The 16,520-nt window shown below is 50.2% G+C and overlaps 1 protein-coding gene across 3 annotated transcripts in view; it reads left to right on the top strand.

The window, feature by feature from the left end:
• Nucleotides 1–978: 978 nt before the first annotated feature.
• The window catches only part of CHRDL2 (chordin like 2), a 35,140-nt gene continuing 19,598 nt past the window's right edge, over nt 979–16,520 (top strand). For 2 of the 3 annotated variants that reach the window (XM_004016321.6, XM_012096048.5), the window contains exons 1-2: nt 979–1,595; nt 12,733–12,845. In XM_004016321.6, the coding sequence (XP_004016370.1) occupies nt 1,514–1,595; nt 12,733–12,845 (195 nt within the window). In that variant the 5' untranslated portion in view covers nt 979–1,513. Of the gene's footprint in view, nt 1,596–1,641; nt 2,036–12,732; nt 12,846–16,520 lie in introns of those variants that run through there. The other variant, XM_060400019.1, reaches the window with a different exon arrangement.

Below are 16,520 nucleotides of genomic sequence, written 5' to 3'. Positions count from 1 at the left end.
CAGTCACTCAGTCATGTCCGACTCCTCTTAGGTCCTATTAATTCATACACTCATTTACCACGAGGTATGGGGCACCAAGGATGGGCTGAGGTGGGGGGCTCCAGGCCCTTGCCCCCACCCCGACCCCATCAATTTCAGATAAGAAAGACAATGCTTCCACCTAAGGCACTTACTCAAGAGGATTGATATGACCAACCCTCTCAGAAAGGTGCAGGCCCTACCTGCAGAGGCAAAGGAAAGACTGAGTCCTGCTTCTGGAGTGCCAGGGTGGGGTGGGAGGGAGCAGAAGATTCGCAGAGGAAGGGCCAGGGATCCCGCATGGTGCCTCTAGATTCGGGGATAACTCATCGGAGCATTCCAGGCGCATGGAATTCGGACCCCTTCTCTTTGAGATCTGAGTGATTTGACGTGCTCATCCCACGTGCGAAACAACTGTGGGAAGACATTAAAAACATTAAAAGATACTTAAGATACTAAGGTCCCCATTTTAGCATGGGGATCTGGGAAACAGACTCAGGTGGAGTGGCCAAGACAATTAAGAACAGCAAGTGTCCCGATTTCATCCAGAGGCGGGGTTCTGTGCAAGCACCGTCGAATTCCCTCACCTGAGCGCCTCTCGGTTCCACAGCCCGCTTCGCCTCTCCGACCCCGACATCTCTCTCTTCCCCACCAGAAAGTTTCTAACAGGGTTCAGTCCTCCTGGGCTCAGGGCGCCGCGGGGAGTCAGGGGTTAAAACCCGTGGCCCGGGTGGCTCCTTCCTCCTCCCCAGCCCCCTCGCCTCCTCTCGGCGCGGCGCCTGGAGCGTCTGTCCCAGAGACCGGCACGAGAGAGGAGGGGGAAAGTGGGCCTGTTTCTCGGGTGGCCAATCCACCGAGCCCGCGGTGCCCCAGAGGAGGCGCCAGGGCTAGGCCAGCGCCAGGCCGGGGCTGCCTGCTTCCCGCGGCAAAGTACAAATGCGCCCGAGCGCGGCGCCTGGCGCCCTTGGCGTGCACAGCCGGCCCGCGCGCAGCCTCCCCCCGTGGCCGCCGCGCCGTCGCCGCCGCGGGTACCGCCGCGCCGCCGGGCTCCAGGACCCGGCAGCCCGACCCCGAGCTCTGCGAGCAGGGGGCGCCGGCCGCTTCTAGCCCGCACGCCCGGAGCAGCCCGCCGGCCCCGCGCGCCTGGCCCAACGCTGCGCGCTCGGCGGACTCCGCTCCTCCCTCTCCCGTCTTTCTTCTCCTCCCCTCCCTCTCACCTTCTCCTTTACTTTAATTGCTTTCCCCGCGTGCATACCTTCCTGTATCCCTCCAACCCTTTCCCTGCGTTTGCTTTCCACCTTCCTCCTGTTCCACCGTGGACCTCCCTTTTTGTCCTCACCACCTTCTTCCCAACCCGTCTCTGAATCTCTAACCCTAACCCTCGCCGGGTCTGTGGACTGCTTTGTGCCCCTGGGCGTCGGTGTCCCCCTCATCTCACTTTCCCCCAAGTCCCCTCCCGGCTCAGCGCTTGAGGGCCTGGCCCTGGGGAAGAAGGATGGTTCCCGAGGTAAGGGTCCTCTCCTCCTTGCTGGGACTCGCGCTGCTCTGGTTCCCCTTGGACTCCCACGCACGAGCCCGTAAGTAGCGGAGTGGGTGTGCTGGGTGGCAGAAGAGGGAGCCCTCGGGATGTACTGGAAAGCGCCGGGACTTGGAACCCCAGACTGTTCTGACAGCCATCCAGGGAGCACCTGTGCCGGGAGGGTGGCGGCTTCTCTGCGGACCAGTTCGGGCTGACCAGACTGGGGGGAACTCGGCAAGACTCAGAGCCAAGGGGGCTGCGGCCACGGACCCGAGGGTGAGGGACCTGAGAGCGGTGGGAGAGAGGGCAGGGCACGGTGCTTCTTCTGGAGGAGCGGGGGATGCTTATTCCTAGCAGAGAGTCTGGCATGTTTGGCGGCAAGTGTGTGATGATGAAGAAGCTATTGCATTTAAAGAGAGCCGGTGGAAAGAAAGAAGAGTTAACTAGGAGGACTTTCCCGTTGCTTTTCTCTTTTGAGGCTTACAACACTCCGGTCAGGTGGGTATTATCATTTGCATTTTACAGATGAGAAAACTTAGACTGAGAGAGGAAGAAACTTGCTCACTGTTGACAGAGCTAGTGAGCCATCTGAAGCCAGAACCCTTTAATTCTCTATCTGATGCTTTCCCCCCAGTCCCACAGCACCTGGAAGGAACTCTGATTTTGAGCTGTGACATTGGGAGGCAGCAGGGCACAGGGAGATAGACCAGGGTCTTCATTATCCCAGATCTGCTGACCACCAGCTGGTAGGAGGCAGATATGTCTCTGAGCCTCAGTTTCCTAATCTATAAAATGGGAGTGAAAATCCCAGGACTGTTCTGAGGATTAAACTGAAGAAAACATGGAAAGCAACCAGCACCAGCAACTAGCTGGTCCATGGTAGGTTCTCGAAAAACACGTTCCCTAAATCATGTTTTTCCACTTGTACACAGTGTAACCTCCGTCAGTTGATATCAACTCTCTGAACCTCAGTTTCCTCACTCTTTCCACAATAGGCTGGTGGCGGACCTCCTACCCATCTTTTGACCCTCTCTTGGAAGGCGGGGAGGGTGAAGAACAAAACCAAAGATTCTCTTAAAAAGAAGGAAGCATCTTAGTGTAAATGCAGACATACCCAGTAAAGAAACCAAGGCCCAGCACGGGCAGTGGTCCCCAGGTTACGCCGGGTGCAGCCTGGGATGAAACCCCATTTTCCCAGCCTAGAGCACGTTCCTCTCCACAGCTCAGCTCCTCCATCTCTGCCTTCTTTTGCACATGACTTTCTGGAGCCAGCATTGCTGGGTATTGTTTCATTCCTGTCTCTGATCATCAGGGCAGGCTGCATGTCTGTTCGTCTCTGGGCGGCCACCAGCATGAGATTCACAGAAGTCCTTAGTAACAAGTCCTAAAAAGAGCCCAGTGTTAGTTCCAGTCCTGGCTCTGCCCCTTAGTAGCTGTGTGGCTTTTTGGAAGTGACAACCTCTCTGAGCCTCACTTTCTGCATCTAAGACACACACTCACCTGAAGGCTTCTTGGGAGGATTAGAGCAGATGACTGTTAAGTGCCCAGCACAATGCCTACTGCTCTGTCAGTGTCTCCTCCTCCTCCCTGAGGCCTGGAGGTTTCCTCCCAACACCTTCTCGTTGCTTCTTAAAAGAGAATTAGCACAGGATGCCCTTACTGCCTGCCTCCCTTCTACTGGGCACATGGCTCTTAACCCCCCAGATTTCATTGCCCTGGATGCATCTTAGAAAGATGGCCTAGAATCATCTTTATGTAGATTGCTCATATCCTCCCCACAGCTCTCCTCCTTGCTGCCCAGAGCCTGTCAGCCCTCTACAGCCTAGCTTAGGTCACACCTCTTCCAGCAAACTCTCCCTGCCACCTGATCCACTCTGATCTTCCCTCCTCTGTGTTTCCACTCTTTGGGCCATACTGCTCACTAGGTGCTGCCAGTATTCCATCTCCCCTAGACTGGAGCCTAGTTACCGACATGCAAGAAAAACCTTGGAGCAGAATTGTTGAGTTAAGGTGACATGGAGGTAGTCAAAGGGGTGTAAGATGCTGCGATTTCAAAGCTGAAAGAACTTTTGAAAGTCTTCTGTTTCTATCCCTCAGTGTACCAATCCTTACAGTTAAACCGAAGCCCAGAAAGGGCAAGTGACTTGCCCAAGGTCACACAGCAAATTTATTAAAGAAAAGAACAGAGACCTGGATCCTAGTCCCTGATTTATCACTGACTGGTTGTGTGAATTAGGACAAATCATTTCCTTCTTTGAGCCTCATTCTGTGTAATGCTAATAACCTATGAATCTAGAAACAATCCTATAGTCATTTGCTAAGGTCTTGTTTGAAGGTCTCCTGTGAAGGCCCTCATTGGAGAAGGAAATGGCAACCCACTCCAGTGTTCTTGCCTGGAGAATCCCAGGGACGGGGGAGCCTGGTGGGCTGCCGTCTTTGGGGTCGCACAGAGTCGGACAAGACTGAAGTGACTTAGCATCAGCAGCAAGGTCTTGTTTGAAGGTCCCCTGTGAAGGCCCTCATCTTAGTTTAGTAAGTTTAGTTAGTAAGATCTGGGGCCTGTTGTAAGTAAGAAATCTCCTGATGACATCTTAGGTGCTTTCAGAAGTGGTACCCACAGATAGAAATTCTCAAACCCTGTGGTGTCTGATTCCTGAGATGGCCCCGTCCTGCAGAATGTGTAGGGCCTGTGAACATGTATGGCAGCTTGCTCATTAGTTTAAAGTGTAAGGGTATTCAAGCAAAGGTTATTCTATCCTTGGCTCTATTTCCAGCCACAGATTGAGCCTTGATCCCAGCCCAGACTGAGTCTCAACTCCAGCCACAGACTGAGCTCTAATCCTCAGACGCTACTATGGATCAAGCCCCATTTCCATTCCCACCTAAAGCCCTTAGCCACGGTGAGCCCCTGATCTGGTCGCTCGCCAGTGCAGTCCCAGGCTGAGCCACATGCGTGTATGACGTCAGTCACGTTGGGCACCCATCCCCACTTCTGTCTGTGGAATGAGAACCCGCCCAGTTCCTTGACTCCCTCTCCAGTGCTCTCTCCTCTGTCAGCTCCTCTTCTCTGTGCTCTTCCTTTGCCAACTGTACCCCCTCTCCTAACTCCCCCCCCCAACTTTAAGGTGTACAGCTGCTTCTGTTTTTTCATCTCTCCCTCCATCCAATCCTGACTTCAGGAGAGAGTTGGTTATCAGGCAAAACCACTAGCTCTTCTACTTCCAAGGTTTATGTATACTATGGGAATCAAAGTTTTTGGTCCCAGGTGACAAAACCTCAGACCCCAGAGGCAGGGTGGGGCAGGAAAGGAGCTTCCCTGATATGACATGGTACAGATGGAGTCAGAAGGTCAAGGCTCCAGTCCTGGCTCTGCCTCCAGTTCCAACTGTGACCCACGGCAGGTTGCCTTTGTCTTCCCTTGACTTTTCCCAGCTGTAGAGCAAGACGGTGGGAGTCAAACAGATAATCTTTGAGGATCTTTCCAGCTTTAACATCTCATGATCCTAAGACCCAAAGATGCTATTGCCTTGGTTCAGGGTCTGCTCTGGCCTTTGGAAAAGGGAATTGGGGGAGTGTGGGTCTGCAGCCTGGTACCCTTGCCCTCCAAGGAGGAGTGGATAGACAGACATCCACTGAGAATCAGAAACCAACAGAAAGGGCCTAGAGGGCCTGAGACAGTGGGTACAGAGGGCTGACATCTGGCTCCGGTCAGACCCCTCTCTGCCTCTATCTAGAGGTTCTGCACCTCTCTCCCACCAGTAGAGGTCTCTGTCTCACTCACTCGCTTGCAGGCTGTCGAGCAGACAGAGCTGGGCAGCAGCTGTGCAGTTGTTCCAGCTGTTGCACCTGTTCCAGGGCTGGCCTCTCAAGTTCCCCCAGCCGCCGGCCATGGCACCAGGCTCTGGGAGAGAGACTTTGAATCCTTGGACTCCCAAAGAAGAGGACTGGCATGCGAGCAGTGCTGCTGGAAGGTGCAATGCAGAGGTCATTGCCAGCATCCCTCTGCCTCTGGGCAGGATCTCATCCCAGAGAAGCCTGTTTCATACTCTTTTACCCATACTTATAGTCAGGATTCTTCCTTTATCTCAGCTAAAACCTTCCGTTTGCAATTCAAACCCATTTCTTCCGATCCTGTCCCTTAGGGGATGGGCATTCCTATGAGAAGCCCCCATCTACCTGGATCCGAGGACTGGCATTGGAGTTCATGCTGGCAAAAATGAATTATCTTAGACCAGGCTCAGACTCTCTTTGGAACTGTGTCCACATCTGTAAAATAGGGGATTGGACATAATCTCTCAATCCCTAACTTTCTAAGATTTTGTGTGTAAGTCACTCAGTGTGTCCAACTCTTCGCAACCCCATGGACTTAGCCTGCCAGGCTCCTCTGTCCATGGAACTCTCCAGGCAAGAATCCTGGAGTGGGTTTCCATTTCCTTCTCTTTCTAAGACTTTTTGAACCTATAAATGTATTAATACATGTCCATGGAAGAAGAGAATGTAAACAGAGAATGCAAATGTAAATAGTTTCTTCTCTACCCACTGACCCTTGCCAGGCAACTGAGCTGTCTTTCCTGGTTTGCTGACTCTCTCCTTTAAGGTCCCTCTATGCTCCTGAACATTTATCATGTGCCAGATAAGAATTCAGGTTCAGAGAAGCCAGGGTCCTTTCCCTAGACTGCACAGCTCATCTACTGAGGAGCCGAGGTTTTTACTTCTGATTCCCTTAGGAGGCCTCCCTCATTGAGTGCCAGTACCCAGCACAGAGCTTATGTCTCAGAGAGGAGCAAGTTTGTTGGTGTGAAAGGGAACTATAAATAAATAAAGTACAGCAGAGTGGGCATGAGGGAAGAAATGTAAACGTTCTCACATCCCCATGCAGGCTGGCTCACTCAGGTTTCCTGAGTTCTTGCAGGCTAGGGTCAAGCCAGTCGCAGTTCCAGCCCCAGGTCCACCTGGTGCCCTTCTCTTGGTCTCATCCTGCCTGTTCTGCAGCCCGGAATATTCTTGCTGTCTTTTCTGCCTCCCCTTGGAAGAATTCCCAGCAACACTACCCACTCCTGACTACTCCTTAAGAGATCTTAAGAGATCTTAAAAGACCATGAGAGTCTCAAGGCAGACTGTTGGGATGACCTTGGATGGGACAGCTTGGAAATTTGGACTTACATGTGAAGATCTTGAAATCACTCAGCCTCATACCTTCCTGGGCTCCTGGCTTTTTTGTACATAATGTTTGGTGAATAGTTTAGGAGTTCAGATGATGGGAACTGGAAAGGGGAGGTCCAGGGTCAATTTCTGTTAGGCGGCAAGGTCAAAGTGCCCAAAGAGATTTGGCTCTTCTGTCACAAAATGAAGTTCTCTTTTTGTTGAAGCAGGAGGTTTCCAAGATGAAGGACCAGCAATAGCCTCCTCCTCCAGAACTTCCCTTAACTCCATTCTTTCATCCCACATTCATTTACCAAGCGCGGATTCTGTGTAGGCTCTGCACAGAACACTGGGGATACAGAAATGTATGCCATTGGCCCTTGCTCTCAAGAGACTCACAGTTTAGTAAGGAAGAGAAGTCCATTCAAAAAGTACTTCTAACCTAGTATGATGCAAATTGTGGCAGAGGGCTGAACTCAGTCTGTAGGACTGCCAGAAAGGACTGGCAAGTGGCCTGGGAGTTTGGGATGGCTTCACAGGATGGCATTTAAACAGGCTTTGGAGGATGAGGAGCTGGTCCAACATTGGAGATGGAGAATCACATTCTAGGTGAAGAAAGAGCATGGGTTAAAAAGGTACAGAAGCATGAAGGAGCAAGGGTAGGGGCTGGGTGGGGATGGGAAGAGTGAGAAATTTAGCAGGAGGATGTGAGGCTTAAAAAAGGGCCACCACAGAGAGTTCTGCTGAAAAAGCAGGTGGGAGCCTGCTCATCATAGGCTGGAGTGACATGATAACACTGTAACAAGATAGCAGAGTCTGTCTGATAAACGTGAGTGAAGTCACTCAGTCGTGTCCGACTCTTTGTGACCCCATGGACGGTAGCCTGCCAGGCTCCTCTGTCCATAGGATTTTCCAGGCAAGAGCACTGGAGTAGGTTGCCTTTCCTTCTCCAGGAGAACTTCCCAACCCAGGGATCGAACCCAGGTCTCCCACATTGTAGGCAGACGCTTTACCATCTGAGCCACCAGGGAAGAGCCCTGATAAACGTAGCGACCTTGAATTCAGATTAGGTCAATGAAATTCAATCATCAGGCTAGGTACAGAGATTCGGCTTTGGCCTAGCCAAGTGGGTGTTTCCTGCAGGGAGAGGGACTAGCACCCAGCACACCCCAGGCACCTTCAGGGGACTACCTGGACCACAGTCACTCCCGCCCCTGTGCCTTTGAATGCAACTTCTTCTCTGCCCGACTCCACCTTGTTAACTCCTTCCAGATCCAGTTCAGGCATCTGCTCAGGGAAGACTTCCCTGAAGATCCCGGGCTTCCACTGTTATGGCATTTGTCTGACTGTATGTATTATATCTATCTGTCTTCTTCGTTAGGCTGTAGCTCCTTGAGGGTGGGCACTATGTCTTATTTAGGCATGTACCAGGTCCATGGGCACGTATAGCTTGATATACAAAATGCTCAGTACATGAATCAAGGAACCAATGTTACTATTACTAATGATAATAAAACATCAAAATTAATGATAACATTTACTGCCTATGTGCTAAGAACCCCACATTCACTTGGTTATTCAGGCATGAAACCCCAGTCCCACCCTTGACTGCCCCTTCACCCTCTCCACCCTTATCAGTCTGTCTGAAAGCCTACCCACTGTACCTAGTAGGTAGTCCTCAAATCTGTATTTCTGTCCCCCAGCACTGCTTCTGCCTTGCTCCAGGTCAGCATGATCTCAGAAGAGATGACTGTAACAACCTCCTGTGGTCTCTCTGCCTCCAATCTTGAGATCTAGAATGTTTGGCCTTAGTGGCAGGTACCATGATGTTCTGGGTACCTGGGGGTCTGCCCGTAGGATTCTGGGAGTAAAAAGAATAAACTATGAGAAACAGAAATTGTTAGGGTAATTTGGGGTCAGCAACAAGGTCTGCTTTTTCTCTCTTTGTTTTTAGTCTGCCATTTGGCTGAGCATCTAATATGTAGCAGGCATTAGTCATATTATATATGTTATTTGACTTAATTCTGCAATAACCCCCAAAAGGTCAAGATTATTACTCGACCATTTGACAAATATGGAAACTGGGGCCCGAAGTGTTTAAATAGCTTGTCTAAATGCACGTCGCAAATAAAGCCAAATTCAATTGGAACCCCAGCCTATCTGACTCTGAAATCAGAGTTTGGGGACTATATACACACTGGGTGAGGGGTATGAGACCTGTCCCTGTTCTTCTCTGTCTCTCTAAAGTCTAGAACAGCTCCAGTCATCCTCCTCAAGCAAAAACTTCCTCCACTAATGTCTTCCTGGTTTAGACATCACTGCTGGGGGCCATTAACTCCTTAAGTCCCCTGAGAGAAGGAGCAATTGGTCCCCAAGTTGGAGACAGAGATGATGGGTGGCCTGAGATGTGGTGGCGGGGTGCCAGGGCCGGAGTGGGAAGACCACAGAGGACCACAGGAAGGAGATGAGAAGGGAGGGGATGTGAGAAACAGACTTTGCTCCTTCTCTGTGTCTCTCAGGATCGGCTGCACTGGCTGCCTGGGCCTCATCCTACCCTGTTTGGAGCCCCTGCGAGCCTAGGTGCACAGAACCATCCACATATCCTGAGTCATGGAAGCTTGAGTGATCAAATCTTAGAATCACAACATCATGCAGTTCTAGGAGCTTTGTTGTCTCATGATATGCAGGCTCTCAGAAGCTTGGAACTCTCAGATCTTAAGTCTTAGAAAATTAGAACCTTAGAGTCTTAGAATGTTGACATCATGGATTCATAAACCATCTGTACAGAAAACCTGTGAAGATCAGAGTTCATGCCTACTCCTTATTTTGAAGATGGGAAAGTGAGGCCCAGAGAAGGGAAGCAAGAGTCTTCCTCAGCATCACACAGTGAATTCGTGGCATAAGGAGCTAGAGCCCCTTACCAGCCAAGTGCAAGGATGGGGCGCGTGCCAGAGCTGCATGACGGAGGCAGCCTGCAGTCTTGCCAATTCCTCCTCCTGCCTGGTTTTGGTGTGGCCTTGGGCACTCACCTCCCTAGAAAAAGAGGGAGCTCCAGGCAATGCCACCCTTCCTTGTGCTTCTCACCTTGGAGGGCGTAGTGGGGTGGGAATTGTAGCTCCTGGGGTTGAGGGACAGTTTGCCAGGCCCCCCATATTCTTAGCTGCTGCCAGGTCCATCAGTGGGGGGCAGGCGCCTCCTGACCTGGGCATGGGCTGATACATTCTCTCTGTCTTCATGCTCTAAGCAGGCGAGGGGATGGAGTGGGGGTGCCAGCTGGCACAGGGGCCAGGCTGCAGGGAAGATGGAACAAGATTTCTTCAACAGCAAGGCTAAGTCCTGAGGCCGCAGCAGTGTTGCAATTGCGCCCTTTCCTGGTCGGGGGAGGGGACTGAGAAAGAAAGACATTATTCAATCCTTGGAGAGTTGGGCTGGCTCTGACAAGCACCCCAGCTGGGCCTGTGTCCTGCCCTCTTTGCCAGCGGAGGCTGAGAGATAAACACAGCTCATTTGATATGGGCCAGCCGGGGCCTTGCTGGGAATGGGATCTGCTGTCTGATCCCCCCTCTACTTTGTGGGGCTGGGGAGCAGATGGGGCAAACCAAGCCGTGGTCCCCAGTGGCCACCGAAGCACAGACCCTGAGGGCGTCATGGCCATGGCCTCAAATCTTTGTTCTGGGAAACCCAAGAGACACAACAGAAGCAGTGCAGGGAGCTGAGGAGGCTGCTCTCAGCTTCTCACAAAGGCAGCTTTCTAAAGGTTAGGAATGGCCCTTAGCTCCTGTCCTCCATTCCAGCCCACCCTCAACGTGGAGGGGGAATTCCTGTCTCCAGGGCGAGCTGCTCCTGCTCCTGTAGTGCTTTCGACGCTCTGCGATTCTGCAGAGTTTAGGTGTCTAAGAGAATGATTCAGAAAGTGTGAGACTCTAGAAAGTGTGCAGGACGGAGGCATGGAGAGCAACCTCTGGGTTCTAGATTAATAGAGGACCAAGGGAAAAAAAACCTCCAGTACTTTGGCCACCTCATGCGAAGAGTTGACTCATTGGAAAAGACCCTGATGCTGGGAGGGATTGGGGGCAGGAGGAGAAGGGGATGACAGAGGATGAGGTGGCTGGATGGCATCACCGACTCAATGGACATGAGTTTGAGTGAACTCCAGGAGTTGGTGATGGACAGGGAGGCCTGGGGTGCTGCAATTCATGGGGTCGCAATGAGTGGGACACGACTGAGTGACTGAACTGAACTGAAGAAAAAAAATTTGGGAAAGGGGGATGGTGGCCAGTGGGGACAAGAAACCTCTAGGCCCTGAGTTTGAGCCAAAAACCGTAGCAGGTAAGGTGGACTGCAGGGAAGTCTGCTTGGGAGCATGGGGTCCTGGGTTCAAATCGATAGCTGGGTGGCCTCAGACAAGTCAACTTGGTCTTTGCGGCTCCTCAGTTTTCTCATCTAGTTTTCTTACAATTAACAATGGTAAGTAACAATCCCAATGACCCTGCAAAAGTGCCTTATCCTCTTGAATCTGGAACAGATGATAATGCCCATCCAGCAGGGTCATTGTTACCATAATCGTCGTAATTATAGCATTCAACTATGTGTCAGGAACTGGGCTAAGTGAGTGTTTTCCAAGCATTATCCAATTTAATTGTCAAAACATTGATGCTAATAAGATAAGTAATTTATATAAATAGAATATCATCGATAAACATTGGTTCCTTTCTCCAACTTTCAATCTCATTTAATTTAGTCTGTCTTTATGGACACTTAGCTTGTTCTGGGCCTTCCAGATTCCCCCCTAAAAGAGCTTAGATTATTCTTTACGTAACGGAGAGTGTTTTGTAGAATGATAGCATCCTTTCTCTGTTGTAAAAATCACGAGGTACCTGTATGCGGGAGGGTTGGCAAGGGATAGGGCCAGAGGCAGAGCAGCAGGGCAAGGAGGCCTCAGCCCCCAACACGAAGCCCTGACCTGGGGCTGAGCTGGTGAGGGGTGAGGACACGAGATTCAGGACAGAGCTCAAAAGACTGGGCAACTGACTGGCTATGGAAGGACAGAGGGGTGGAGGTCTCAAGAAATCAGGATTGCAGGAGAGATACTTAACCCACATAAGGAAATAAACTATTTCAATCATTCTTAAAAGCATTCATCTACATATTGACAACATATCAATATGACAACATATCAACATATCAATTGCTTGTATCAGTTGTAAATCATTTGTAAACATCATTTGTAAATCATTACAAAAACAATCAATTGATGTGCAAGTGGTAGCACCATTGACCATTTTTAAGGATATTTTAAAAGTCAGTTTTGTAGCAACCTTTCACTGGGCAGCACTTTGCTTTCCTGATTCAAACACTTAACGGTCAGAGCTCACTGAGATATAGGGACACAGAATAGTATGAAAGCAGGAAAGCTGCTGTCAGTAGCTTTATTCGAAAGATATATCCGTGGCCCGGAGTGTGTGTGTGTGTGTGTGTGTGTGTGTGTGTGTGTGTGTGCGTGCGCGCGCGTGCATAGGCAGGTGAGCAGCAGGGGGCAAGAGAGGATGGTGCAGAGATGTAGTAAATGAATAAACCAAATGGGACAAAGGAAAGGGAAGCAAGCGTGACTGTGAGAGCAGAAGGAGCCGTGCTCTGAGAGTCAAGAGGCTCCGGGTGTCATCCTTGCTCCATGACTGACTTCCTGTGTGTCCTAAGAGGTATAGTCTGGCCTCTCTGGGCCTCAGATTATTCATCTAATTATAATAACTAACATTTCTACCACAGTTTAAATCTGTAAAAGGCGTGTTCACTGCTTGATCCTCTAACCACTCTGTGAGAGAAGTGTCAAAGTTCGGAGAGGGCCAGTGACATGCCCAGAGTCACACAGCCAGTCAAGCTGATATTGAAACTCAGTCATTCTGGCCCCCTGACTAGGAGAGCATGTCCTATGGATTCTCTTTTGCTTGAGTGTCCAGATGACATCCTTCCTAGAGCCAGAACGAAGGAGGGATGAAGCAGGGACTCCGGGCTGGAGCCTCCTGGGACTCACAAAGTACTGGTTGGTTTGCCAGGCCCAGACATGTTCTGCCTTTTCCATGGGAAGAGATACTCCCCCGGCGAGAGCTGGCACCCCTACCTGGAGCCTCAGGGTCTGATGTACTGCCTCCGCTGCACTTGCTCCGAGGTAGGTTCCTCTGGCCTCCTGTGACGGTATGTCTGGGAGACTGAGGGAAAGAGGACAGCCTGACTTTGGAGTGGAGGGTACTCTGGAAGCAGGCCCCATAGAATTGGGATCTATCGGCAGCAGCTGAGGGACTTGGGGCCACACCACTTCCCTACTGAGTACTCAGGCATGGGCATACAGGCCTACTGTGGGCCTCCCAAGAGAAATTGCACAGTGGATCAGTGGCTGGGCTGGGATGAGCACACGGACCTCCCCCCTCTCACCCAGCCTTCTTTCCTGCTGCCACCAGCCTCCCGTGCCTACACAGCAGAAGGCAGAGCCTTCCTGACCTGACCCCCTAATCCTTCCTTTCCTCCTGCTTTCTCCTCCAGTGGCCTTTCTTGCCGCCCAGCCTTAGGATGCATGTCCCAGTGCCGCTGGTCTAAATGTTTGTTCTTTCCAACTTTGCACAAATGCCACCTCCACCAATAGCTTTACCTGATCCCTCACCTGAAAGTATTTTCTTCTTCTGGGAGGCCACATAAGTTTCTCTGTCCCTTTCTCCTGATCACTGTCAACCAAGTACAATGGTTGTCTGTCTGTCAGTTACTGCCCCTCCTCCATGGAGCTCTGGGAACAGGTCTTCCTGGGTACTCACTCTTGCCCAGGTTGGGGTCTTGCTGAAGGCTGTGCCAACTAGGGCAGAGACCAGATTTTTTTTAATTTATTTATTTTAATGGGAGGCTAATTACTTTACAATATTGTAATGGTTTTTGCCATACATTGACATGAATCAGCCATGGGTGTACATGTATTCCCCATCCTGAACCCCTCTCCCACCTCCCTCCCCATCCCATCCCTCAGGGTCATCCCAGTGCATCAGCCCTGAGCACCCTGAGAGACCAGATTTTTTTGTAAACCTCTGTCCTCCCACCCCACCCCAACCCAGCACTCTCCGCAGGACCTTGTATAGCCAACAAGGTGGGGTAAATGAAACCCGTATGGGGTCCAGAATTCCCAGGCCAGGTGTGGGGCTAGAGGATGGGGAAGGAGAGAGTGATTGAGGACGCTTGGATCCCCTTGGCCCTGGCTCAGCTGCCGGAGACCAGCCTCACTGTTGTGAAGTCCAGAGCTCTGTCTGTCCAGGTGCTGGTGCTGGGGAGGGGGTACTTAGTCCCAGCTAGGGCCAGCCCCTTGGACCCCTCTTTCCCTGCACGGCCAAGGCTGTGAGAGCCTCCCTTGTTAAAACAGTCCTCAGAGTGGGAGCAGGGAAGACCTTCTGAGGAAACACCAGAAGGTGGAGCGGTGTGGGCCAGCCCCTCTCCTGACCCTGACCACGGGGGTCTTAGTCCTCTGGGGTCTTTTCCTCTGACTCCCCACTGCTTCTACCATGTTGGCCCCTGGTCAGACCTGATGCCAGTGGGAGCACAACCCCCAATCCCTGCTTCCCCTTGGTTTCTTAGCACATCTGAGGCCAATCAGCCTTTTCAAAAAGAACTTTGTGAAATATAGCCAAAAAACAAGAAGGAAACCATAACAGAAAATTCCAGACATATCATGCGGTCCAGTTGACCAAGTCCAAGTTTTGTGATCAGTGGAGCTAATTCATTTCTCCCTCCCTGGAGTTCACACATACACAGCTTCCTCACCCCAAGGGGCTGCAGCTGACATCCCCAAAACACACTCTGAATTCCTTCCTTCTTCCCATCATCATCACTTCCCCTAATCTAAGCCGCTTTCCTCTCTCACCTGGGCTGCTGTGTGAACATCCCAGTCTCCCTATACCCCTTTTCCCTTTTTTAAACCTTTTTTGGTGTTGACCACTTTTAAGGTCTTTATCGAATTTGTTACAATATTGCTTCTGTTTTAGGGTTTTTGGTTTTTTGGCTGTGAGGCATGTGCTATCTCAGCTCCCGCCCAGTTAGGGATCAAACTCGCACCCCGGCATTAAAGGCAAAATCTTAACTCTTGGACTGCCACGGAAACCCTCTTCCTGTGCCCTTTCTAGTCTGTCCGCTGCAAGGCAGCTCAAAGGATCTTTTCTGAACATAAAACTAATCATGTCATTCAGAAGCTCTTAAAACCCTTCAATAGCTTGTCATTGCACCTAAAGAAAAATTCAAATTGCCCGCTGTGGGATCTACCCCATCTGAACCATCTGATTTCTGCCTTGTTCTCCAAGCTCATCTCCTACCTGCGTCAATGCTGCAAACTCATTCCAACTTGCTCCTCCACTCGGAATGTTCTTCCCCCAGATCTTCCCAGGAATGGTTCCTTCTCATCTCACAGTGCACGACATAAAGTTACCTCCTTATGAGGCTTTCTCTACAGCCGTTTCTAAAATAGTCTAACCTTGTTAACGCAATCACGTTACCCTGTTTTATTCCTGTTATAAATTTAACATCTGACATGATCTGGTTCCTACTTGTTTATTTTTTATAGTCTGTCTCCTTCTCCGCTAGGATGGAAGCTCCGTGAGAGCAGAACTCTTGTCTCTTGCTCACTGTCCCCAGTGCAGAAGAGGACATGGCACCCAACTGCCATGCAGTAAATATTGAGTGAATGAATGAGGCCCTGTTCCCTCCACCTGAGGCATTTCCGGCATCACGGAAAGTGCACAGACCTACACAGTGCTCACCTGCTGTGTGTCTTAGGCAACCTCTCAGAGGCTCTTTTCTCATTCTGAAATCGTGAATAATAATACCTACCACTAGGGTTGTTGAGAGAATGCAGTGAGATAATACATTTCTATATAACATAATGCCTCTAGTAGCCATTCAATAAATGCCCCTAATTATTAAAGGCCCATTTATTTTAGAGAGCTGGCAGCGCACCAGGCTCCCCCGTCCCTGGGATTCTCCAGGCAAGACCACTGGAATGGGTTGCCATTTCCTCCTCCAATGCATGAAAGTGAAAAGTGAAAGTGAAGTCACTCAGTCGTGTCCGACTCCTAGCAATCCCATGAACTGCAGCCTACCAGGCTCCTCTGCCCATGGGATTTTCCAAGCAAGAGTACTGGAGTGGGGTGCCATTGCTTTCTCCGAATTATTCAAGGCCCATTTATTTTAGAGAGCCTATGATAGAGATGCTAAAATGTTTGAATTTATGAGTTACACTGCAGTGGTTAGATTTTTATGATTTTGCAACTGTACTCCTTATACTCACAAAATTTGTCTTGTAAAACCTGTTTTGGGGGGCAAGTTTGATAAAATCATTAGCCCTCACTGATACACCTTAATGTTACATGTTTGAAATCATCAGAACCACTTGAATGCTTCCTCCATGAAAGCTGTATCTTCAGTAGCTGGAATAGTACCTATACAAAATAGATGCTTAATAAGCAGTTTTTATATAAATAAATAGAACCTCATTTTCTTCGATTAAAACAGAATAATGACTTTAAAAAAATAAATAAATAAATGCCCCTAGTAGCCATTCAATAAATGGTAGTTATGATTTTCCTGAGAGATACCCTTTGACTGCAAGGCCTCATGCCTAGCCCCCACCACCACCTTTTGTGCCCTGGGTATTTCTACCTTACTTCCTGCTGCATCTCACTCATCATCTCCATTCCTTGATACCTTCAAGGCCAGAATCAAGAGACAGATTCTAACTCTTCAGATACCAAAGTTCCTTGCATTCTATCCCAGTTTCTCATCTGAAGGGCTCCATTCATGCTCTGGATGTTTATCCAGC

The sequence above is a fragment of the Ovis aries genome, chromosome 15 (genome assembly GCF_016772045.2).
Source record: "Ovis aries strain OAR_USU_Benz2616 breed Rambouillet chromosome 15, ARS-UI_Ramb_v3.0, whole genome shotgun sequence".
Lineage (NCBI taxonomy): Eukaryota > Metazoa > Chordata > Mammalia > Artiodactyla > Bovidae > Ovis > Ovis aries.
The sequence above is the reverse complement of the archived record's forward strand: the minus strand, read 5'-3'. Positions and strand labels throughout refer to the sequence as shown.